Source organism: Talpa occidentalis, unplaced genomic scaffold (assembly GCF_014898055.3).
Source record: "Talpa occidentalis isolate TD23 unplaced genomic scaffold, MPIMG_talOcc4v2.1 talOcc4.15, whole genome shotgun sequence".
NCBI classification, from domain to species: Eukaryota; Metazoa; Chordata; class Mammalia; order Eulipotyphla; family Talpidae; genus Talpa; species Talpa occidentalis.
The window spans coordinates 77,473,147-77,499,987 of NW_023601543.1; the positions used below are offsets into that span (position 1 = coordinate 77,473,147).

At 42.9% G+C, this 26,841-nt stretch overlaps 1 protein-coding gene across 1 annotated transcript in view; it reads right to left on the reverse strand.

Annotated features, from left to right (window-relative positions):
• The window catches only part of PHEX (phosphate regulating endopeptidase X-linked), a 167,010-nt gene that overhangs the window by 45,683 nt on the left and 94,486 nt on the right, over positions 1-26,841 (reverse strand). Inside the window, exons 13-14 of the mRNA XM_037512613.2 lie at positions 7,419-7,496; positions 828-931 (exon numbers count right to left, since the gene is read on the reverse strand). Of these exons, the coding sequence (XP_037368510.1) occupies positions 828-931; positions 7,419-7,496 (182 nt within the window). The remainder of the gene's footprint in view (positions 1-827; positions 932-7,418; positions 7,497-26,841) is intronic.

Consider the following 26,841-nt stretch of genomic DNA (forward strand, 5'->3'; position numbering starts at 1 on the left):
GTAGCAGAGCAGAGTCAAAAGTGCCAACAGACAGAACAAAAATTCATCTAAACCTGAGCTTAAGAATGTCTCACGTGTAAGAAATGGATTATGATAAAGAGTGGAAACAAACACCTCAAAGAACTGAACAGATGCTAAAATGAATGAAAACAATGAAGCACTTCCTGGCACATTGTAAACAGGTGAGCGCTGCCGGCTGCTGTCATCGTCATCATCCATGTTTTGCTGGGGAAAGAACTCATGGCTGACCCAGCCCTTAAAGTACCCAAGGAAACTCTGCAGCCTATAAGGAAAGCTCCTGTTGGCAGCTGGGGAGAAGGTTAAGGAATCACGACTACTACAGAAGGAACATAACAGAACTGTAGGTCCTTTTGACACTCAAAACCCAATAAATATCTTCTTGTTACTTCATAAATATACAATTACTTCTGCATTTGTCATCATACTTTACTTTTTAAATATTTGTTCTTTTTAAAGAGCTTCAAAATTTTATCAGTGTGAAAATCTAGGGACTTTGTGAGATATATACATATATGTTTTTTTATTTATAACTAGATCTAGAGATGATCTGCCCGTTTGCATCCTAATAAACCTTTTGGGGGCAGGTTTTCGTGCAAGGAGTGGGGTATCCATAATGAGAACAAAGAACCGCTTTTAGATACTGGCAGAAATAAGAGTTGTCAAAATATAACACGGATTTTACCAAATCAAGATATTTGCGGTGCCAGTTACTCTGACTTGAGGGATTTAACCACGTTTGATCTAAAGAGACTCCACTTCCCACCAGCATAGTTCTCGATTTCACTTTGGTTTTTCGTTTTACTCACTCTGTTTTAGGAACAGCTTTTCTCAGCCAGAAGAAATCCGACTGCGCTAAATACTTGCGGGTTTGCAGGACGTTGCCAAAGTAGTCGGATTCTGAAAACTTCATCTGAATAAAACAAACCACAACCATCATTGTCCTAAGTGCAGATAAAAAAAATGACTCTGTAAAAAGACCAGTGGACAAATGAGCGCCCAACGGGAAACGCCGCTCCTCACAGCATCTCAGCCCTCACGGGTTAACCCAGGACTCACAAAGCCATGAAATTTAATCTCAGTGATTTTCTTTTAAAATAAAAACCTTAAAAATCAATATGGTCATTTCTGGATCACAGAGAAAAAACAAGAGAAGCTGCAGTCATTTGCAATGCGTTTCATTTGCTTTATAATTGAAAAACCTACTTTAACCTTCACAGAACATATTATCCTAGGTTGGATATTTCTTGGCCTACATGAGTCCTTGATCTTTTCTAAAATGTGCACTTTATTTATTTGTCACCTAGGTTCTTCTAATAACATTCAGTTTGGTCAGCTGAAACCTCATTTAGCTTATAGATAATGATTTAGTCAAACGTTAAAATCCAATTTACTGTAATCGGCATTTGTTCATGAAAGGAAAAAAAAATGAAAACGATTCAGAGACTTCTTTCCACCCTAAGCACAATGGAGTTACTGGAATAATTAAATTATTAGCAGAAGTTATCTATTAACACTCAAAGATGCTCTTGTCACTAAAAATTAATGAAATTACAAAGGCAAATCATAGATTCCACCTTGCCTGCGAAACAGGAAGTTGATAGCTTGTTCCAGTGTTAGCTACTAAAATAGATACAATGGTTTCTTGAGTTCCTTTCCTTTTTCAGAAGGAAAATGGCAGTTTCAATTCCACAGGCACTCGAACTATAAAACTAGCAGTATGTAACCTAAGTATTATAAATAAGATCCAGGGAACAGTAAAAGCAACGCTTTACATTGATGTCTCATGCACAGGCTTTAAAATATATTACTGTGGCAAATAAGAAAAAACACTCATTTGAAAAAGCAAATAAGCAAAAGTAATCCAAAACTTACTAGTTGTGATATTTTTGTAAGTAAGCCATGATATTCTTTTAAATGCAAAAATCAAGATACACCCAATGCACGTATATGGAACCCACCGGCTTTGCAGCGCAAGTACAATTTGACAGTGGCCTGTTTGCAAATCCTGGCTGACGTTTCTCTCTTCCCCAACATAGAGTGGGCACTTAGGATGTCTACAGAGTACCGCTACACAAAAGGAGAAAGACCAACACACTGATGTGGAAGTTATTACTATGTTCAAGTCCTAATGGTATGGGTGCTTTATCGTCCCTTCTCTCTACTGCCAAATATTTCCACTCTACGGCAACACTTTGATCATCTCAAATATTTCAACAGGCCCTGGAGTGAGAAGAAACTATGAAACTCAGCAGCCACTGGGAAAGCCCGCTTGTTATGGAGACAGCAACAAGAATGAAAGCACATGAATATTTTAAAACCAACTGTAATCTTTAAAAGAAACAAAAATGTTCAAACTCTAAAAGGGGCAAGAATGGGCTCAAAAGCCTCCTGTCCTTTTAGCTGCTGATGAAAATCTGGGTCAAGCTGCTAATGAGTTTCAATCAATTCCGTCTCCTGACTTTTCAAATGGGTACAGTCAGAAGCACGGGGGGTGAGAGAATTCACTAGAGCCAGAGCAGAGAGCAGAACAGGCAGACAGATTAAGTACACTGCTAGGAGCTCTCGCGCCATGTGGGACCCTCCCTGGTGGCTCGAACCGGCGCTGCAGAGCTGCAGGCAGCTTCGCAACCCAGCGCTCAACCACTGCGCCATCACTAACTTTTGGAAACTATTGGGACTCTCGTGTCATTTCGTGGGATTAACGGTCCAGATCATAAAATTTAGGGGAATCTGGAATCTCTTGTTGAAGAGGCTTATCCTAGATGCCAAGCAAGTGTAACAGACTAAATGGAAGAATAACACCATGACACTCCCCCAAGGCCAGGAGCATGCAACAGGGCAGAACAAGAAAATGGGTCCATCTCTGTAGGATCAGGAAATACATGTTGATAACACACTTCCCGTAAGCCCATAAGAAGTACAGATCCTGGAACACTCTTTGTTGAAGTTAAATCCATCTAAAGATACACAGAGATAGATCTGAATACTTATTTTTAAAGTGTTGTGCTAAGCACCCAAAGAATTTCCTGAATATTTGATGGAATCCAGATTTTATATCTATGTTTTCCCTTATTTAAATAGCAAAGCAACATGCCAGATTCCTGTGTCTGCATGGCTTTTCCCGCAGTCGTGCATGAGCACATGTACATGCATAGCTACTTCAGGGGCGATGTTCAAAATGCCCAGCAACCCCACATACAAGGTACACCGGGGAAGATGCACAAACAACCACATAAAGGTGGAACCAGATGCCCTGTTGCCACCTGCGTAGGTCAGGGGCAGCATTGCCCTGCTCTAGCCGGTGGAACACTCGAGGTGGGGGAAGAACAGGGGGCTGGCCGGCAGCTGGCAGGCACAGGATATACAGCCCAGGGCCCACTCTCGGCTCTCCAAGGCCATGCTGGCCACAGATCCCTTGGGAGAACTAAGGGCAATGCTTTATTTTTATTTATTTTTGCCAAATAGTATATAGATTTCAATTTTTTAACAACCTTTGTGGAATATTCTACCTAAAATATCACCTCGCTCTTGCACCATAGCAGAACTCTGTCATCTATACATCTATACATCTCCAACATACACACGCACGCACGTTCCCATGTCCAGAGCAGACCAAGATGCGCCGCAGAGAATATGGTATGGGTTTACCTAGTGACTATAAACCTCTCTTTGTATATTTATGCGTGTGCATGTGCATGTGTGTGTGTGTATGTGTGTGTGTTACCCACCAGAAACACTGACCTCTGAAAGATCACTCTTACGCAGTCTCCTAATTGGAAGCCAGTGTGATTCGGACTTGAGTCCCTGTTGGGATTCCCCGAGGGCTTCCACAAGGAGTGAAGGGCTATTTATGCCGAGTATGTACCTGTCGTCGCTCAGCTCCATGCCCACCCTTTCACTCTGACGCTGCCCGGCTGGGAATCTGAAAATGTCACTGGCTCCACCCACCGCCACAAGGCTTCCTGTCACTAGGGGGCATTGGGGGAAATCTGCAAGTGGCAGGAGGGGAAAGGGTGCTGTGTTTGTTCTCTCGTTCTTCTCACCCCCCACCCCCACCTGACCTTCCTTCTTCTGGCCACAACCCCTGAAGAATCTTCAGCCTCTCTTCCACGGCCCCAGTGCTGGAGTGGCATGCCCTTCTCTGCTCTGCCAAGGGAGGCATCGTCACCTCCTCCCTTCTGTGTCCTTACACCCCCGGGGGGCGGGGGGTGTAACTGCTCCCAGGAGTTAGAAATCGTGGGTTGACCTCACCTTCCTGATTTTTTGCCTTCTCACCCAGTTCCTGTATTAAATCTCCTCTCTCGGAAATACCTAGCGTGGTTTTGCCTTTCCTGGCTGATCAGCAATCTCCCCAAAGTCAGTAGCAGCGCACTCCTGAATCTATTTCCATCAAGCATCAACGAAGGAACACTCTTTTAAGGTTTATTTGAAATCGACGGATGCCTACCTTTTCGGACTAACTAGTGGGCTTCTCTGCAGGCTACTGGGGATTCCCATAAAGGACAGCTCCTTTCCTCTCGCTCTTTTCAGAGACTTCAGAAACTACAGAAAGATTGTTGTTCAGACCTATGTTGCTGGGTATCTCAAGTTCACTGTGTTATGGCGGGGTGGGGGTGGGAAGCTTTTCCCCAATTCTTTACATTTGCCTCTAAGTTCTTTTCCATTTGCTCTTATCACCACATGAGCCCAACTTCAGTTTTCAACCTTTCTCCTTGACCTTCATGTGCTCCATTACCTAATCTCTAGCTTCTTGCCGTCTGCGCTGGGGCCTGAAGAATCCTATCTTCACCTGCGTCAAATAAAGCAAGCTGTTTTTCATGCATTACAGCCTCTCGTGCTCTGAGCGCCTCAGAAATTTCTCAGAGACCCTCTAGCAGGCTTTATCTATGTGTTTCAAAATCGAAAACAGCCCCATTGTGTACCAGCAATGCTTTAGTCCTGTCGCTATTAACCTCGGTGACACTCCCGCTACCTATCGCATCAAGCATCCTTCACCTATTTTCAGGTTGGGTTTATTCACTTTCTCTAACAGTTTCGGAACGCACATGCATTTTTATTTCATGTGTTTGGATTTCTTCCACCGTCTGTCTTTTAAACTGTTACACACTGTTGGGTGTTGTTGTGCCTGCTAGGGCAATGAGTCAGATGAAAGCTGCTTCTTCACCAGAGTGCTTAAAAATCTTGGTGTCTAATGGCTTTGGGTCAGGCCCTGGAGAAACGAGGAAATGTACCCACCATCACATCCTGTTTGGCATCTGGCTTCATTCACTGAGTCCTTAAATTTTCAGCAACTCTCTTTAGACAGCAGCAGACTGTCCACAATACTTGATCAACTAAATACTGTGAGCGAGCCCTGAATGCTGTCTTATTTGATTAAAGCTTGAGACAGTTCCATCTGTAGAGCCTTTTAAATCAATTTGAAGGACCTGGATACTGCATGAGTTAATTCCTAATGACTTCTCCAAGCCCAAGTAAAATTTACTATCATAAGTGCAGACTGAAGATGTCATAACTAACACCTACATTGTGCTTGTTGTGTGAGAGGGTTGCTCCCAAATACTTTAAAGATATTAACTTACCTGATCCTCACAGCAGCCCTATCAGGGAGGGTATTATCTCCATTTTGCAGATGAGGAAACTGAGGCACAGAGAGGTTGCACAACCTAGCATAAGTCACACAGCTAGTAAATGGAAGATTTATTTTCACATACTTTGATTCCAGGGTCCACGTTGGTATCTACGTAAGTACACCAAAATGCCCCTCTAGCCTTCTTGTCTGCATCCTTGACTTGGAATATTTGTCATGCACATGGAATCACCCAGGATCTCCTGCGCAGGTACTTTGTACGTTGGTGATGCTCTTTGTCGCACCAACAGCACTCATACTGACTGACAAATAGCTGCCATCTGTAGGAAGCCTACTTCGGTGCCACACTGTGAGAGCTGCTTTTTCATTTCTATCATCACGTTTAATCTCCCCAGGAATATAAAGACTCGCTTATTATTCTCGCCACTCTCCAGATAACTTAAAGGGAAGCTACCTGAGGTTAAGTAACTTGCACATAATCAAATAACTAGTAAAAGGAGGAGGCAGAATTACTCCAAGGACTGTGTTCTTAACCACTTCACAATCCGACCCCTCGTCTTCCCTTTTCCTTCCCAACCAGCTCTAGGCAAGTTCTTAAGCTCATGCCTCTGTTCCTCCACCCGGCTGCCTGACAGGGACCTGCAAAACCCCTTTTCTGATGACAGAGATTCCTGAACCCAGATTTCAGTCCTGGCTCTGACACTATTGCACTGAAGACTCAACTAACTTCTTTGAGTCTCCACGTCCTTTTCTGCAAAATGGAGATAAATGCCATCGTGTCACAGTGGCTGCACTTGAGTGTTTTGAACTGTCTTAATAATAGTGAGCGTCTTCTCATCATCAAAGCAATGTATAATAAGGTGGGCTGTCTGAGCTTGGGGGGACTAGGAAGCATCATGATTTTCCTCCACAACTGGCTCACTACTTTGGAAGACTGCATCTAGGAGTCCAATGGAGAAGTTCACTAACTCAATCTTTCCCTCACTTTAGGATGCCCTTGTAAAATTCTGATGTTCATCTATTGATAGAAAATGCTGATGCTTTCAGATATGTGACTTGTCAAACCACAATTCCAGGAAAGGCCACACCTCAGAATCACCTTATTTAAAGCACTCTCAAAAACAACTTTTTCAAGAAAATCTAGTGACTGGTGAAAACAGGAGGGTATTGGTGAGGAAGAAAAAGTTCTTGATCCAAAGTATTTGTTGAAAAGAAAATAACAGTGGTTGTGATTAGAAAGGTCTGTAATAAATATATCTACTGGAAAATACAAGTCCTACAATATTGGAATAAAAAAGAATTATGACTATTTCTCCTTCAGTAGCTGCAAATATACTGTCCAATTCACAATAAATTATAGAGGCACAGTATATGTACTTAATTTGCCAAAACACTCATAAAGTTTAATGAAGTTAACTCCCAGCAGGCAGATTTACTACTAGTCATTTAATATGAAGCACATAAAGATTGTTTAACAACAAACATCATGCATTCACCATTAGAACATGCCCACTAATTGTAAAATACTCAATTTGTTTAATTCTTTATGATCCAATTAGATCGAATCCAAGCCCATTTTCTTTATGATATCCACTCAGCTATGCCTTCTTTCTCATACTTCCTTTATTTTGAATCTGCTCTAAATCTTGTGATATGCCTGGCATATTGAGGCCCGTATGCAGCCAGGGAATGAATCAAAAGCCGGTGCCTTCTGGCACTACCAGGTTTAAATGCTTGGACTTGGGTAGCAGAAAGGCACAAGGCCAGTAAAAGGTGCCAGAAAAAAAAATACAGTAAATTTAGTACTTACTGCCTTAATGTCTTCATTAATATGAGTATCATTCATTATAAAATGAGGATAGCCAACTTTTGCCAAAACAGCTCTCGCCTATAAAAAGGAAAAAGAAAAAATGATGTCAGAGTTTCGGCACTTAAGTCATTAATAATCACAGGATGTAGAAATTGTCACCTGAAAACTCTGTTTCCTGAATATATACTATTTCCAACCTGCTGCGAAGGGCAAGAAAGAAAAATCTTACTTTGATCCCTGTTCTCGATAGACTAAAAACATAGAGAATGTAGCAAATAACTAGACAGTACCAAATAAATAGGACATCTTTTTCCTTTCCAGATTATGTTTATTGAGATAAAAGTAGGTTTACACCATTGTACCTGCTTCAAGGGTTATAGGTTCTAGAAACGGATAGGACTGTTGCCAAATCCAGGATGCTAGCTGATTGTTCGTGGGGAAATGCTTCATGGAGAAGGTGGCCAAACTGGGTCTTGGAGAATGCTTAGGGTTTCTCAATGCAGAGCTGAGCACAGCAACATGCCAGGGAGGAAAGAGCAGGGGCAAAAACAGGGAGACAGGACACACGGGGCATGTCAAAGAGATGGTCAGTAGTTGGCTGAGGCTGGAACAGACAACACGTGGGGTGGAGAGCAGAAAACAACACAGGCGAACAAGCTGGGGGCAAATCACAGGGATTCCTGGACACCAAATGCAGGAGTGTGAGTCTATAGTTTAGAGTCTCCAACTTATTTTACAATTAAAAGAGAACTACATCTTTTTAGTCAATATTTTTTCCCAAGGTTATCCATACCACCTTGTGAATGATGGCCAGCACGCCAGGGAGACTGGAGGCAGACAGTCTGGGTCCAGACTTACTGAAGACGTGCCATGGCCATCCTTTGGAAAGGTACCCTAATGATCGCCATGTTCTGCACTATATAGGGAATGAGCAAAGGAGAAATCACCCCAGGTACATACAAGGAGCCCAAATCCCATCTCCCTTGGCCCTCTCTGTTTTTATAAGCTTTATTGGAGCACGACCATGCCACTCGTTTACATGTAATCTACGGGTCCTTTTGCACTGAGGCTGGGGAGCTGAGTCCTTGGGACAGAAACCCTGTGACCCACAAATATTAACTCTCTGCCCCTTTGTAGAAAAGCTTTGCTCTAGAGCAAGGCTCTAGAGAAACTTTGCAGCTCCACATGAAAATTTCTCTTTCTTCTGTCCAGAGTCTGGGTTTTGCAAAATCCAAACCGCAGCTTACTGAGAGTAAGGACATTGTGGGGACTCTGCCCAGAGCCCCTGGGATTGCTTTTATTGCTTCTGCACACCCCTTCCCAGCATCTGTGTTCTTGCCTTTACTAATGATCAGCCCCTGTGAGTCTTCCCAGGCCTGCCTAGCGCTCTTAGGGCACCTGGCCTGCATATGGACACAGTTACTTCCCAGTCCAGTGTATCTGCCCACCACGCTCACCCCTCCCCCACACCAGCAGTCCTCAGCCGAGGACTGGGCTACAGCAGGACTGTCAAGGCCTGGATACTTTGCCTCAATTCAGGATGAACTGAGGAACAGTGTGTATTCCCGAGTTCCCTGCAGGATCAGGCCGAGTCTGAAACGCCACCTGAAATTGCACTTTGCCCGTCTCTCACCCTTCCCTGGCTGACTTCCTCCATTCCCTTGCCAGTTTCTCTCGGGAGCTCTCATTGAATGAAGCACTTGCATGTGAATCCTCGCCTCCAGTTCTGCCTCAAGAAGATCCAACATAAGACACCAGGCAACCCCAAGCACAGTGGTTTTATTCCAGCAAAACATTCCAGCACGGTGGTTTTATTCCAGTGACCTTTGCCACTGCTCTAGGTAACGAGTTTTTTCTGTTAGTCACTTTCAATTTTCCTCACTCCAGAAATAAATAGATGAGATGTTTTCCTTATCTTCCTTGAAATAATTCAAATATTAAATAGCAGCAGAAAACTGAAACTCAAGACTTAGAGAGGATTTTACAAGTGCGTAAGATACAGTCATAATGGGTTTTGCTATTCCAGAGAGTCAAATGCAGCACAGATCAAATTTTGCCTTCAAAACCCCATGAGTTACACTAAAAGCCTGATGTGACCCAGATAGCAGATAACTAGAGGTTATGACTCTCTCCCAACATTGAACAATAGATCGTGTCTATAGGTCTACTTTGTTCTGAGATGGTTCTATTATTTCCTGCACTGCATTTAATTCTTCACTGTATTTTATCAGCTTAGCACAAGTCACACGCATAATGATAGTGAATAAAGAGCTCCAGAGAGTGACCTCCGAACTAAAGAAATGTACAAGCTGAATCATCCTGTTTAGAAAACAGTTGTTTTAAAACACTGGTCTTTCCCGAGCAAGCTGGTGAATCATGCATTGTTGTGAAGCCTAATGCTCTGGGACCCCCGCTGCGCTTTGGAGCGTCACAGAATGTATTACCTCGGCACTGCATGTGCAGGTTATTGAAATCGAGTGTATTATTTATTTAGCATCACCATGACTTGAAGACAGAGCAGAGAAACAAAAAGTCCCTATTTATCTCCCAAAGAAACAGAGATAGAATAAGGTAGTAACACTAGTAGCAACATTGCCAATATCTGAATACAACATGCTCTTCCTTCCAAAATGTCGTGTGTGCGTGTGTGTGTGTGTGTGCGTGCATGCATGTGCCTCAATTCAAATGCAAATGCTCTTTTTGCCAGTCTGTTCAGGCAATTCCATATCACCCCACCCCACCCCATTCTGCATTCTTCCCGGAGAAGTTCCAGCATTATATGTCCCAAAATCCCAGGGGGCATGACTCCAGAGCAAATTCTGCCAATGAGAAACACTCATAGAAGATTCAAAAGGTAGAAGAAGAGATGCCATTTATTCATTTGCTGCCGGTGGGTACCGGCAGGCACAGCCTACCTCATGCTTTGCCAGCAGCTTCCAGGGATTCTCCTGAGAAGACTTCTTTGGCCTACAGGAAGCAGAGAGCATTGGCATGCTCTGCCCTTCACTTCCCAGCCCTCCCAATGGTTGCATAAGCCTCCAGTCCCTTGATTAAACCTCTTCTTGTTTGATATACTTAAAGCACATTCATTTGCCCGAATGAACCCTAACTAGTACACCCTTTAAGGAAATGATGATGATATCACTTTGCAACTTTTTCAGAATGGGAGAGATGAAGCACCCACAGTTAGATGACCTGAAGGACAGAAGTATTTTTTTTTAAGATTTATTTATTTATTTATTTATTTATTTATTTATTTATTTATTTATTTATACAAGTACTGGGCACAGTCAGAAGCGCGGGAGGGTGAGAGAATTCACCAGAGCCAGAGCGGGGAACAGAATAGGCAGACCGACGAAGTACACTGCTGAGGGGAGCAGCGGGCGTGGCAGGAGAGGTCTGCGCGCCATGTGGGACCCTCACCGGCGGCCGGGGATCGAACCGGCACTGCAGAGGCTGCGGGCAGCTTCGCAGCCCAGCGCTCAACCACTGTGCCATCAGGGGAGGCCCAAGGACAGAAGTATTGGTGAGGCAGGTCCGAAATCATTTGCCCAAGGGTCAGATGGACAAGAAGGAAAGGCAAGTCCCACTGGGAACACTGAGAGAGCAGTGGTATGTTAGATCACAGACTGCATATTATATCCTGCAGGAAGTATTTCCTAGGCTGCTTGTGGTGGACCAAAAACCCCAGAGTTTTCCATAACCAATGCATGCATTTCTATCCTGATTCACACCGCCGTCAGGACCTCCGACAGTGAAAGAGGCTCAAGCAAGAGCTAACCTTCACTACCTCTGTGACCTTGGGCAAAGTATTTACCTTTCTGAAGCAAGTATTGCCTATTGTCTAACCAATATCCATTCTCCTTTCCGTGACTTATTATCAGGACCCCAATTCTACTCAAGATAACAATGGACCCAACAAAAATAGCGGCATCACCCAAATTCCTTTGCTGATAGAGTGGCTATGAGATGAGGTTTTAGCCAATGACATCTAACAAAGGCCTTGCTCCATGTCCACAAATCTTATTTTTAAAGAGGACAGACCTGGCTGATATGTGCTTTCTGCCTGTAGGTCCAAGGTTTCTCAACTTTATCACTACTGACATTATGTTGGGCCAGATAATTCTCCTGGGAGCTGTCCTGCAGGTTATAGGATGTTCTAAATACTAGATGCCAATGGCAACAAGTTGTGACAACCAAAAATGTCCCAAGATATTGTCAAATGTCCTCTGGGGGTTAAATCACTTAGGGCTGAGATCAATGTCTTATTCTTTGTCCTTCCTATAATTCTGGAGCAACAAGGCCAGTGGTAGAACAGCCATCTTGGAGCCACACGGCCACAGACGTGAGGAGGAACTCTATGTGCTACAGAGGGCAAAACAGAGAGCTGACAGCATCTGAAGCCCACCATATCAGGCCTTAACGGCCTCCTTTTCCCTCCATGATATGAGAAATATTTTTAAAACTTATTTGTTTGAGGTATTATGTCACATTTCCCATTCGCCATAGCTGAATGGAACCCTAACCAGCCCTCCAATTTATCAGATGTAATTTGAAAAAAAAATAGCCCCTACTTTATACAGTTGTCTACAGGATTCGAGCTGACATTGCATGTAAAGCACTTTTTTATGCCTTGACCCACAGTACATGATGAATAAATGTTGTGGATGACACAGAGAGAGAACAGAAACACGACTTCTTAGAGGATGTGGAATAAATGGCAGTGTCTGTTTGGCAGGCCTTTCAGGGCAGCCCAGGACAGATCACAGCCTTAACAAGTACCTGAACTCCCTTGGGAAATAAAGTCACTCTCTTTGGTTAAAGATCCACTTTTAGAGGGTCACATATGAAACGGTAAGAAAGAATGGCTGTTGAAGCAAACCTGTGGTCCATAGGGAGACGTGTGCTCCTGAGATTCTTGGAGCATGGTGGGAGATTTCCTGAGCATATTCAGACTCCATGTATTAGCCAGCAGAACACAAGCATTTTATAATGCCCCCCCCCCCAAGTCTGAAGACTCTTTTGTGATCCACTATTTGCACACCTCAGAAAATGAACAAAAGAAATATTATGAAAGCTAATTCTGGAAAATACCAAAGAGAAAAGGCTGCCTTTAGCATTCCCCATCTTTATTTCTGCTTTCTCTTTCCTGTATCCATGCCCCCCAACACCTAGCAGGTGTTGATGCTCTTGGCTCTCCCATCCAACCCAAATTGGTCTTTCCTTGGCAATACATGGTGCTCCAAAATCATCTCCCCCATTGCTCCTCATCCATCATAACTGTTATTCCCTCACGGCAGCTAATCCATTAGCTGTCATTGGGGTCTCAAACTAATTTATAATAAAATGTGAGTGACTAATGACAATCTAATGTATTAACCCTGGAGAAATAGCTGTATTTAAAAGAGTAGTTCAGTGTCCAAAGGGATAAATCCATTTGTAAGGAAGCTTTCTGTAGCTGAGAGAACCCTTCTTTCTGATACTACGCAAATTAAGCCAATGGCCTATTCCACTTAATCACCATTGTGTTACCCACAAGGAACACAGTGACCAGCACTTTGTAAGTAATCTATGCTCAATTAATGTTGAGTCACATAATGAGTAATTTAGTTGATAAACCATTCTGAACAATGTCAGCAATAGTATCAAAAAAATATAAAAAAGATTGTAGCCTAACATATGGCCAAGAACATCACTAGATGTTGCTCATATCAAGGCATGTTTCCATATTAATTGAGCTTACCATAAAAAGAAAATTGGAGAAAAACAAGAGAGACTTTGTTAGAACTGAGGAAGCTTTTGGAAAATAGAACAATATTTAAAATCCATTGCAATTGATTCTTGATGGCCATCAAAAGTGAATTTTTTAACATAAGCCATTTCAATCAACCAACAAATATTCATGGAGAATCTACTCTAGGCCCAGGCTCCTCAGTGCTAAGTGAGCATAAAAATTTACAAATGTGGGCCTCCCTTGTGGTGGAGGGGTTAAAGTCACAGTGCTATCAAGCTATCACCAGCCCCTGCATTCTGAGTTCGATCCCCGGCCAGGGAGCTGACCCACATGGCACAGCAACCTCTCCTATCTCACCCACTGCTCCCCTCAGCAGTGTAAGTGCTTGTTCTGCTCCCCATTTTGTCTCTGATGAATCGTCTCACCACCCCCATACCTCTGGCCTGCACCCCAGTTCTTGTATGCATAAGTAAATAATAAATCTAAAATATATATATACAAATGACCCATGGCCTCACTGCAGCTGTATTAAAATACTGAGGAAAAACATCCTCTGACAACATGCCATTTTTGCTACTACAAAGTATCAGCAACACCTAAATTTTCTGGATCCTTTGTTCTACAATTTCCTCGTCTGTTAAACGTGGATGGATTTGTTTCTAATACCCATATAGTGAAAAAGAATGCTGAAAGAAGTAGGTGTTTGGATTGTAAGGGAGCTGGGAAAAGGAAAGTTGGATTAGCTAGATAGGGGAGAGCAAACCTTTTCTGAGGACCAGATAGGAAATGTTTCTGTTTTGCAGGTCGTGTGGTCTCTGTCACTGTGCCCGGGAAAGCGGTGTAGACCACACAGAATGAAAAGCTATGTCCCAATACAACCTTACTGATAGACACTGACATCTGAATCTCATATGACTTTTATGTATGGTGATATAGTCCTTATCTCCGGATTTTGTTCAACCATTTTAAAATGTAAAATCCACACTTAGCTTATGGGCCATAAGCTTATCTGGCCTGGGAGTCACAGTTTGCTGGGCTGACGTGGATAATTCCCTTGAGGGTAGATTTCATTGAGCTGCATCAGTCGCACAGGATCTACAGCGAGCAAGTATTTCACAAACTGACACAGGCTGAGCAGACAGAGAGTCTGTGTGTGTGAGCGAGAGAGTGTGTGAGTGAGTGTGTGTGTGGTTTAGCTATTTTTAATTTGTTTTTGTTTTCCTCTTTGCTATTACAAGATGTACCTGCAACAAATCTTGGTTTCCTGGGAATTTATTCCTTTCCCTAAAGTCTTAGAACTGGAGCTTTAAAAATCACAATTAACTTCTGTGGAGACAACAGAGTTCATAAAGTGAAGATTTTTACTTTGAGAGAGAAGGGCTCACATAGATGAACTGAGAAAAACAAGGAACATTGCAAACATAAAGTTTAAATGATTTAAAGGCTCAAGCCTCCCCCTCCATCCCAGAATTTTCCACAAGGCACATGACAACCTGATAGCGCAGGTGAGAACAGACCAACATAATTCTGCTTTCTTTGGCCGGGAGCCCTGAAGCAGCGTGTAATTTTTACACAGATGACCAAACTGATTTAAAGATTGGTTAGGTTGACTGCTTTACTCCTGAGTTTTCAAAGCCACTTAGTATTAAGCTGATCAGCAGAAAGCAAAAAGGAAAGCTCATTTGTTTTAATCCTCACTGACTTGGCTATTTAGGAGAATCAGGTAAATTCTCAAACGTCTTACATGTATTACAGCAAAGGGATCGCTTTAATCACTTAATTAAACAGCTTTGTGATTCCTCTACATAGTAAAGTCTCTTAGCATATTTTGGTTTTTTTTTATTAATTTAACCAACATGAGAAAAAAATGGAATAACTGATGAGCAGCTACCCTTTTACAAACAATTATAGCAAAACTTTCTTACGCTTACAATGACTTTGCAAACTTCATTCTTAACCGCACCGAGGCCTCATTTTCTCTGATGAGTTCTGCAATAACTATTAACCATCAATCAAAATTATGAGCTTCAAGCCCCCAGAAGTTCAGGAGACTGTACATGAATAACTCTCCTTCAAAACAACAGCAGTTTCCATCATGCCAAGCAAATGACGGACTAGTGCAGAAGCCTTGGCTGAAGATATTATCCTAAGCAGAGCTAATGGTATTGATGAAAATTAGCCCAGGGAACAGGCTTTAATATCCTGTGAGGCTATCTGGATCCCACAAAGAATAACAACACAGTTATCTGACAAATCGAATTTTATCTTCTCGATAAGAATGGCACTGATTTATTATGAGTCTTCAAAAACTTTAATTCTGCAAATTGCTTTTGGGTGGGGTTCACAGGCTCATGTGTCATGTTGGGGTGGAGGAAAGATAAGCCCCCCTACCAAATCACATATTTTCCAGTCACTTCCTACCTTTCCTACCTTTCAGTCATTGCTCCTTTAAGTTCAACCTTTTTCAGATGGTTTATAAGGCCCAAATTCTAACTTCTTCAAGCTATATTTTCTGTGAGCTTCTACCCACTTAAGAGAATTAATTTTGGTTTTTTTTTCTTGCTAATCTGTCTCTTGTCAATTTAATTCACAGCACCCCATACACTGAACCTAAGAGGGTAGAGGAAAGGTTCCACCACCACCACCACCACCACCACCACCAGCACACACAACAACAGCCATGCTCATTTGTTTATGTATTGTTTCTGGCCACTTTCATGCTACCGTCACAGAACAGAGACCACATGGCCTACAGATCCTAAAGTACTTACTATTTGGCTCTTTTCAGAAAAAGTCAACCAACTCCCCTTCTATATAATAATAATGCTGAAGCAGAATAATAATGCAGTAATAATGCAGAGCCAACGTACAAATATTAACCGGACATAGAAATAAGTACTCTGGAAGAAACAAACATATTTTTGGAAAAAGAGAAAACTGCATTCAAATTATTAAAATCATTTTCAAATGTCAAGATTCAAGATTCTCACCCCTAACACCTAACATTTCTCAGAGAAATTTAATCAGCTACTTAATCCTCCTCCAATTGTTAAATTACTATTTAAACAGGAGACAAGCTGGAGATTCACTAAAATAAACGTCCCCCATTCTCTCATCAACAGTTCAATTGAGTGGGAATTGTTGTCGTTCTTTATTAACATTTAGCTCTGACATGAAAAATTCTTTACTAACCTAGTAGCTTTTGAAATACCTCCCTCATAAAGTGGCAGGACATACCTAACTAGATAACGTGGATGAATTGTTAAATTAAGCATATGAGAGTTTTTGTGTCGCTTTTCTAGAAGGTCTTAAGGGGCCAATGGCCATCTGTACGGCTTGTGCCTATGACATTGGAATCCTCTAGCTCAGGGCTTCTTAGAGCTTTGTCCCCAAACTGGCAACATTAGCATCACTTGGAAGTTTGTTGAAAACGTAAATTCGGGGATCCACCTCAGATCTAAGTCAGTATGTCTTTGAGTTGCCACCCAGGTATCCATATTATGAAAACCTCACCAAGAGACTGGGTTTCTCAGCCAGAGCACGAGTGACATTTGGGCTGGATCACTCTTGTTCGTGACCGCTGCCATGTGCACTGAGGGATGTGTAGTCGCCTCCGTGGCCTCGACCCAGTAACACTAGATTCCAGCAACACTAGATTCCAGTAACGCTCCCCCCACAATTGTGACCAAACACATCTCCAGACTTGGCCAAGTGTTCCCTGGGGATACAATGTTGCCCTGGGCTAAGGCTGGTTGCCGCTGGGATTCTCGGATTCTCGGGCCGGATTCTCGGATTCTCGGGCCTGCTCAAGTTTGAGACGCCCTCTGCTCTTGACTGTGATACTTGCCAAGGCTTCTGGACCTATTTCTGAGAATCCCTGACATGGTATTATCCCTTCATAGAAAGGGCTCTCATCCCCTCAGCAGGACTCCTTAGACATTTCACTAACAGTCACCAGCCTGGTGCCACGAGGAGCATTGTATAAGTGCCACATCGTGATCGTTCATCCACAAATTTCTGAATGTGCCTCAGGCACTTGCAGCTCGACTTAATTCCTGGCCAATGCCACCTAAATCCAGGATGATGAGGGCAAAGAATAAGCCAACAGTCAGGAAGTGCTTTGCAATTGTCAGGCATGATACGCATATACCTCGGGATCTCAGAGCTGTTTCGACTAAAAGTTCTGCTAACTTTTCTCTCCGTAACTTGGCAAAATCTATTTTTAAGCACATTGAGGCATTGAAAAAGCCACGTTAATACAATTACAGTTCCCTGAAAAATTAGCATGCAATCCAGTTTGAAAGCTAAAATCAGTCATAGCAAGGTAATATTCCATTTAATTATAAAGATGAATTCCGCCTTCATTTATTTGTGCATGTGTTTGGTCTTTTCATTTTTCACAGAACACCCGAGATTCAAATGCCATCTGGTAGAGCTGCCACACAAGTGTCAGTAGCATCTATTAGAGCTGCAGATTTCATCTCAAGGTAGAATGGATAAAGGGACAAGCGGAGGGAGGGAAGAGAGGGAGGTAGAGGCAAGAGAGACTCCATTGAAAAATGAGATTTTCCACCCATCTGATGGGACTGTATGTCCGGCATGCCCTCGATTCCTGCCCTGCCACCTGCACAAATGGTCCCAAAAAACAACTCCTGGCACCCCGACACACTGTATTTTCTTGATTTTTTTCATTGAGGTAATGTTGGTTTACAAACTGTGTGTGATTCAGAGGCACAGGATCACAGCTCCTCAGATGCCTGCCACCACACCGCACCCACCACCCAGGCACCCACAGGCCTGCACCACAGTCCACTGGGCCCCTCCCCTCTTTGCTTTCACCCTCCCCCTGTGGTAACCTTAATTGTACAGACAGATTTCTAGACTTTGCTGTTATTGGATTGGTTTTGACTGACCTTTTGTTTTGCCTCTTTATATCCCACACAAAAGTAAAGCCAGGCTGTGTTTGTCTTTCTCCTTCTGACTTATTTCACTTGGCAATATTCCCTCCAGTTTCACCCCTGTTGTCACAAATGGCAAGAATTTGACTCCTTTTTATCTCTGAGTAGTATTTCACTGTGCCTGGATACCACACATTTACTGTATTTTCTGAAACAGGTGAAGATTCAAGCAAAGTTACAAATCGCAGGGTGAGCACTCATTATGAACTATGTCTACCATGTCTTTCAAAATGCATGTCACATCGTCCTTCAAAACTGGCCTTAGTCACATGGAGATTGAGCTTGGCCACTTTCTTCGTGATAACGTCTGCTCAATAGCTGACCTTCGGCTGAATGACTGCTAATTGTCAAACAAGCATCGCACACTGGAAAAGATCTTTTAAATTTTTTCTTGAATTAAACAAAGTACACAAATACTAAGTGTACAAATTAAAGATGTTTGTAAGACACACACACACCTGTGTTTGTAGTTCTGAGACAAGATTTTAAATATTTATAGCACCTACAAGGTTCTCTTGGGGCCTTGTCTTCCATAACCCCTCCACCCACAAGATAACTGCCATTCTGACTGCTGTCTCCACAGACTAGTTTTGCCTATTCCTGAACTTTTAGCAAAGTATGTACTCTTTGGTGTCTGGCTTCTTTCGATGGTATCTGTGAAATTCATCCACATTGTGTGTGCAGTAGGAGTTATGATACAGAGCTTAGTGGACTGTATTTCTGTCCTCAAGTTCATAGTCAGCCACATGTGCAGAACAGGTTGCAAAACACACACACATACACACGCACACACAATGTACAGGATGGGATGGGAAGGACCTCGTGAAAAGACAGTCTTCAAAGAGGACAAGATCTCAGAGCTAAATTAAATCAGGAACACAAATGTCTCTATATAATTTTGCCTTTAGGAATAACTGTCTAAGAAACAAGTGATAAATAAATGCAAACTGCTTGAACTATCCATTTCTTTTCCAATCAACCTATCGATTACATTCCTAGATTTAAGAAACACTTTTTTGATGATGGACACTAATAATTTCCAATAAAACTGGAATCTGGGTCCACATTATGCCCACTTCACTGCTAAGGAGCAAAGCCTCAGAAAGAGGAAAGAACTCTCTCCCAGTCCTATCAGCACTAAGGGCCAAAACCAGCCTCTTAACCCACATTAAACTAACCTTAACCAGACTTCAAAGCCCATGTTATCCCAACATGGTTCCTGGATGAAAATATCATATAATATTCCATTATATAAACATTATTTATTTTTATAAATGCACACGAACTGACTAGTGTGTAAAGTCCAGACCACTGCTGCCTCCGTAACCATACTCGACATGGCATGATAAGTAATATTTTCCATTGCCAGGACAAGTTGAATGCAGATGGAGTTTTCAGTATACTTCTCAGAAGTTCCCCATCCCGCCCTAAAAATCATACCATTGAGCTTTTGGTTCTGGACACTACCGGGACTCAACTTTGCCTGAGAGCTCCTGGAAGACAAAGACTTGGCCAAGAGGGGATATCAAAACAGCAATGGCAAGAAGGCAATTCTAGTCTGGAGATATCAGAACCTCTATTTTTCAGAAAAGCAAGGTAATGAGGTAAATTAGATTTCATCGGAAGAGGAAAGGTTCCAGTGACGGGAGCCTTGGAAGAGAAGACTGTCGATCTCATAAAAAAGATCTACTGAGAAATGGATTCCGCATGAGCATCCTTGGCCCCAGGATCTCTACCCTCGGCCTCCTGTTTCAAAAGAGGAAAAACAACTCTCCCTTTGGGGTGTTAGCAACGTCATTAAGACAAATGAGAGCAAGTTTCTGTTTTGAACCAAACTGGCTGGTTTGGGGGTTAGAAATGCAGGAATATGGCTCGGGCAGCAGATCAGGAACCTGGTACCTAGCCCCGGAAGTCCATGAGAAACAGGAGCCTTCTGAGCAATGAATCCTTGGTTCCAACTTTGGGCCCCTCCCCTCCAAAACTGTGAGCACGTGGAGCTATACTAATATTTGCAGTAAGAATGTATCATCCACAATGCGTAGCTCTCTGCCACTATTGTCCCCAGCCCTGTGGGTGTGATATGTCAAAGTGAACTGCATGGGTCCAGGGGGCCTCACTGTTTTCCACCTCTCAGATAGCCAGAGTCATCCCTTCAGACTAAACACCAGGGGGCAGTTGGAAAGACACTACAGGAAAGGCAACGTGAAACCACTGTGGCCTCCACAGTTCAAACCCGGTTATTTATTCTGGGATTGCCCATGGGCCACATTCGGGAACAAATCCTAGCTCTGTTTTGATCTGCCTTTGAAAAGGCAGTCTAGGGAAGGAAATCAGAAAGGCCACCTACACTCAAGGCAAAGCAATGAGCCACAGCCCAGGGACAACGTGGGCTGTTGGTAAACAGGAGCCTAAATGTCATCATCAATTATTCATCATTCAACAAAGCCACCAAGTGACCTTTTACAAACCACTTAATTCTTACTCAAGATCCAGCCCAACCAGAGAAGCAATAAGGTGCTGGTTAAAAACTTCAGATTAGGAAAGCTTTCGACCAGGTTGGCAAGTCAGGGCCTGCAGACCAAAGCCGAGTAGCCCAAGTTTCACAGACACACACAGCCACAACCATGTGCTCACCTATTGTCTACAGCTGTTTTCATGTTAAAACAGTAGAGTTGGGTAGCTGGCAGAGACTATATGGTCTGCAAAAGCCCTGCTCTACCCTGTCACTACTCAAATAAGGTCCAGGGGCATCAGCCTCACTTGAGAGTTTATTAGAAATGCAGAAGCTCAGGCTCCACTCCAAACTTACTAAGACTCTGCCTTTTAACAAGGTCCCCAGGACTGGCGTGCTCTCACAGGCCTCTGCTACGTATGTGTGGCCGTTTACTGGAACCACCTGAGGAATGTCTTTTTCCTACTGATGGCCTGGGTCAGCTTGCAGGGGCTTCCAGCTCCTCCTCACAAGGCCCCACAGCACCCTGCAAAACTCTCCTTCTCAGTAGTCGCTGAGAGAGGCATCTAGTGAGGGCCAGGCAGGCAGATATTGGCAAATGGATGAAAAGAGAGGAATTGTATTTAACGCAGTGTTCTGAATTGTCATTTCCTATACCTTGGCATAGTTGAGTAAAGGCAGGCTGAGGCCATGACAGCAGATCAAGTAATATTGGTTCAACTGTTTTATTTTTCACTGTTTTTTATATACATTGGTCCGAATGTTTCAATTACAGCCTTAAGTTAGTTTGGAAGGATCTAGAATTATAGAAATGGGCAGTTAATACACAGATGCATGCTAGGGCACTCAAGTAAGCACCAGTGGTTTAGTGGGGCTTGAGGGGGGGAAGGGGGAAGGAGGGGGAAGAGGAAGAAGAGACTTCCTCCTCTTCTACCCAAGTTTTTTTTTAAAAAGATTTATTTATTTATTCATACAAGAGCTGGAGTACAGGCCAGAGATGCGGAGTGGGGAGGGGGGTGAGAGGATTCACCGGAAGCAGAGCGGGGAACAGAACAGGCAGACTGACTGAAATACACTGCTGAGGGGAACAGCAGGCGAGTCAGGAGAGGTCTGCTGCGCCATGTGGGTTGCTCCCTGGCAGGCCGGGGATCGAACTCATGCTGCAGAGACTATGGATTGCTTCATAATGTGGTGCTTAACCCCTAGTGCCACCGGGGAGGCCCTACCCTGTCAAGTTTTCTCATTTCAAAAGAGCTCTCACTGACAAGCACATTTACCGGGAATAATTCTTAATGGAAATCAGAAATTATTAGAACAACTCACAGGACCTCATTAGAACACGACTTATTACAGATCTACACAAACCACTTTTTCAAACTTTGACTTTCACTTTCAAAAGCCTGGAAGAACCAGCTGAATAATTCCATAAACTTGTAAATTCTTTTTATAATTTAACATCATAATTAATCAGAGGCTCTCTTCTGTGGCCTTCAAGGACACAACCTCAGCATTATCCTCAACTCCAGTCCTCTTTAGGACAAGTTCATTAGGCTCATTAATTTAATCCTTATAAAGCCCTGCGAGGAGGCTCTCATCTGCCTACGTGGTGACTGCCAGTGCTGGGAACACCAGAATATAACACAGGAGGCAGATCGGTCCTCTGGACCTTGCAAGGACACAGGGTGAAGCTTGCCCTTTCCAATGCCAAGCATCTTCGGTCAGAAAGTACAGGAAGTCAGCGTAGAGTGTGTCTGCACTGAAACCTTATTTACTAAGCAATTCAAATGTAAAACTGGAAAAAATATTTAGCAACTAGGATGGGTTGGGGTCCCTTATGACCTAGTCCAATTCTGCTCCCTAAAACCTACTAGGAATTTCTGACACCTATGCAGGAAGGTCTTGCAGCCTAAGGCCAGTACCTTTCCCCATCACAGTACAACAATAATTAGATTTACTCAAATAGTTCTGTGATTCAAGGTATATATGGTCTTGAGCTAAGGGCAAAAAAAAAAAAAAAATCAGTTAATAATAGGAAACAGCTTACCCAACCAAACAGGAAAATAGTAAAAAAGAAATATTTTTCGGGCCTCCCCTGGTGGCGCAGCGGTTGAGTGCTGGGCTGCGAGGCTGCCCGCAGCCTCTGCAGCGCTGGTTCATTCCCTGGCCGCCGGCAAGGGTCCCACAAAAAAAAAAAAAGAAAGAAATATTTTTCAATGACCCTTACAGGTCAATTCTTAAAAAGAGGAGACAAAATAAGTTGAAAATTCTCTAATGTAAAAAATTTAAAAACTGAACACAGAGGGCCTCCCTGCTGGCGCAGGGGTTAAGACGCAACCTATGAAGCTGTCTGCAGCCTCTACAGCACGAGTTCAATCCCCGACCGGCCAGGGGGCAACCCACATGGCACAGCAGACCTCTCCTGACTCGCCCGCTGTTCCCCTCAGCAGTGTGTTTCAGTCAATCCGCCTGTTCTGTTCCCCACTCTGTCTCTGGTGAATCTTCTCACCCTCCATGACTCTGGCCTGCACCCCAGCTCTTGTATGCATGAATAAATAGATCTTAAAAAAAACTGAACACAGAGGGAGGCGAAGGATACAGATTGTAGGTAGACCATTTTTAAAGATGGCTGTGAACAATGCCTCCCTGCCCTGTGCTACCCACATCAAGAGATGCACTCTTCCTCCTGCCTTTGGATAGGGACCAACCCTGGTCCTGACACTGACCAAGGGAATGTAATACAAGAAACATTCTGGTGGGCCTCCTCTGGTGGCACAGTGGTTGAGCGCTGGGTTGCCAACCTGCCCGCAGCCTCTGCAGCGCCGGTGATGCCCGGCCTCCGGGTGAGGGTCCCACATGGCGCGCACATATCTCCTGCCGCCCGCTGCTCCCCTCAGCAGTGTACTTTGTCAGTCTGCCTGCTCTGCTCTCCACTCTGACTGGTGAATTCTCTCACCCTCCCGTGCTTGTGACTGTACCTGGTGCTTGTATAAATAAATAAATAAATCTTTAAAAAAAAAAAAAAAGAAAGAAACATTCTGGGACTTCTGAGCTCAGACGGTAGGAAGACTGGCAGTTTCTGCTTCCTCCTTGCTGAAGCCTATAGCTCTAACTCTGCCTTCCTGGAACAAGAGGCTCCTGAGGGCATGGATGACCCTCACATGTGAGTGAAGAAGCCACCTGGAATGTCCTGCTTAATTGCCATTTGACAGCAACTGCCTGAGACTCCAGGTGAGGTAAGCAGAAGAGCCACCCAGCTGAGCCCCAGCCTGCCCACATAATCATGAGAAACAGAAAGCTTGCTGCCTTAAGCTAGCAGTTTGCCAAGAAGGGGTGATATGTAGCAATAGAGAACCCAAACACAAACCACTGCAATGGTGAGTCATTCTACCTGCATGAAGAAAATTAAAACCTGCTTGTGTCCATCTGGTGACAGACTGATACAGAACAAAAACCATCAGCACAAAAACTCCATAATCATCCCTAAGCAATCAATCCTTCACAAATCCCTTTTTTTTTTTAAAAAAAAAAAAAAAGGAGGTTAGTATTTGAAACACCAAGGGTAACAATATTCAAAATCAAAATGCAATTTGTTTTGCGAAGTTGCCCTTATCAGATACTTTGGTTATGCCATTTCTTCCTAGCACTGCTTCCTCCATCTTCTCCAACCCCAAATCTTTATCTTTCTTCCCCCATTTCTTTCACTCATTCTCTTGGAATCAGGCTGTTTCTCTGGTTCATCAGTGAGATTCTGTCAGAAGTGGATTTGCTGTCACAGCCTCAGCCTGCCTTTACCCAACTATGCCAACGTCTAGAAAATGACAATTCAGAACACCAGGTTAAATACAATTTCTCTCTCTTCACCCATTTGCCACTATCTGCCTGCCCGGCCCTCAGGTTATTAATGGAACTGACATTCCGTACAACTGACCAAGCAGGACCAGCAGCCAGATAAGAAGGAAGCCGCTGACAGCAGCAGACTCAACCCAGAGATAGCAGATCAGCGGAGCATCCTGGCTATTAGTTTCATCTTCAGCTGAAGAAGAGGAACACCATGAAATATACACAGAGAACTCAAACACTCCTAATAGACTCATTCCCCAAGAAATTAAAAATCAATACACAGATTCTTTGTATTAAACCATATTAAGCATATACTTTTAAGTGAATTCCTAACAGATGGAATTTGGATTTGGACCAAAAAGGAATCAAGACGGGAATTAAATCTCCCCCACCCATCCCATGAATAAAAGTAATAAATATTCTCCACATTTTTTTAAAAAAGCAGTTTTCTGCTTTGGATAGAAATATGTAATATATATTTTTTTATTACTCTCATTTCTTTTTCTTTTTTGCATAGAATTGGGGTGTAGGCCAGAGGTGCAGAGGGTGAGATGATTCACCAGAGGCAGAGTGGGGAGCAGAACAAGCAGATCGACTGAAATACACTGCTGAGGGGAGCAGAGGGCGAGACAGGAAAGGTCAGCTGCGCCATGCGGGTCAGCTCCCTCACCAGGGAGCAAACTCCAGCCATAGTGGTGATAGCACTGAGACTTAACCCCTAGGCCACCAGGTAGGCCCCCTAGAAGTATATTTTTTTTGAGTACAGCGCGGTCATATACTAGTTGTATGATGATCAATCCTGCAGATGCAACACCGCAGATATTTCCAAAAGCCATAGGATATATATTACGTATTTGACCACTGACACAAGTAAGTGTCTCTTACAAATGATCAATCACACCAGCCTCTCCCCCCTATTTCTGCAAATTTGATTATTACTGAAACTCTGTATTTCAATTTGTAAGGGGCCACTCTTGCCCTAAGACATAGATAGATAGATAGATAGATAGATAGATAGATAGATAAATAGATAGAAAGATAGATTGATAGACAGATAGCTATAGATATAGATCTGACAAATATATATACATATATATATAATTCATTGGTAGAACAAATTTAGGCACTATAAGTTGTTTATAAGTTTATAAGTTGTTCAGAAAAAGCTGTTTGTGATTGAAAAAGAGTCAAACATTAGAGGACAGCTAATTTGCCAGGAAGCAAGGACACTGTCAGAAACAACTGGAATCTTGTCAAAACTCCCTAAAGGAAAATGGCCATTATGGGAACAATTTGCATTTTAAAAATAATAATGACTAATGAATGAAAACCTATCCAATAGATAAACTTCCCTGAGTTTTAATGATAATATCAAAAACTGTTTTGGTACCTCTGGAGGTGCTGGGGCATCAACTATTTGTGAAAATTAATAAAGAGAAAGACGGGCATTTATGCTACCTTTCGTGTGTAAGTTACATGTCAATGCAATCAAGTGGGTGATGAGAGAAAATAACTTTCATAGAAAAATGACAGCTAATAAATGCAGAAAGAATGACAGAATTTGAAAATCACCAGTGGTAGCACCGAATGAATTTGTGTGTCTATCCAGTATTAGCAGTGACCGTGAAAACAATTGGGAGAGTAGTTTTCAACCTGGCTGCACATTTGTATCTCGTGGGGGATTAAATGTTAAAGCTGCTGGTGCCTGGGTCTCATGACAAATCTGATGCCATTGTTCTGGGGTGTGGCCTGAGCTTCCGGTGTGATTATCAGTCACAGTCAAAAAAAGGTGACCACCACCACAGGGGAAAGACTAATAGGGAAATTCAAATGGAAGAATCAGTCTGAAAACGCTGGAACCCACCGATTGACCTTTTTCATTAGGAGTGGGCAACCAGGATCACGTAAGAAACACATGGCGCTGCGTCTGGAGTCTTCGCGCAAAAAAAAAAAAAAAAAACCTGAACTTAAATTTCATCAAATTAACTACCTATCAATTTACAGAAAATATAAGGGACACAAGACCATGTTAAAAGACAGCACTAAGATATAATCAGCCAAATCAAAACCATTGAAAATTCTGCCAGACAAATGATCCAATTTCATCAACAAATAAATGCCGTGGGTACAGGAGAGGGGAGCACTGAAAATTTTTAAAGCCTAAAAGATGGACCTATTAGCTGCAGAGCGTAGGCCTTGTTTGGAGACTGACTTGAACCCATCATTTAAAAACAGTTCTGAGATAATTATAGGAAGTTACAGGCTGGATACTAATTCACGAGGCATTGTTATTAACCTTACTGGGCAGGTCAACGGCATCGCAGTTAGCTTTTTCAAACCCCTTATCTGTTGGAGGAACATAATGAAATGTTTATAATACTGTGATGTCTGAGATCATCTTTAGAATTCTCAAGCATCCAAACAGGTGGGCTGTGAGTA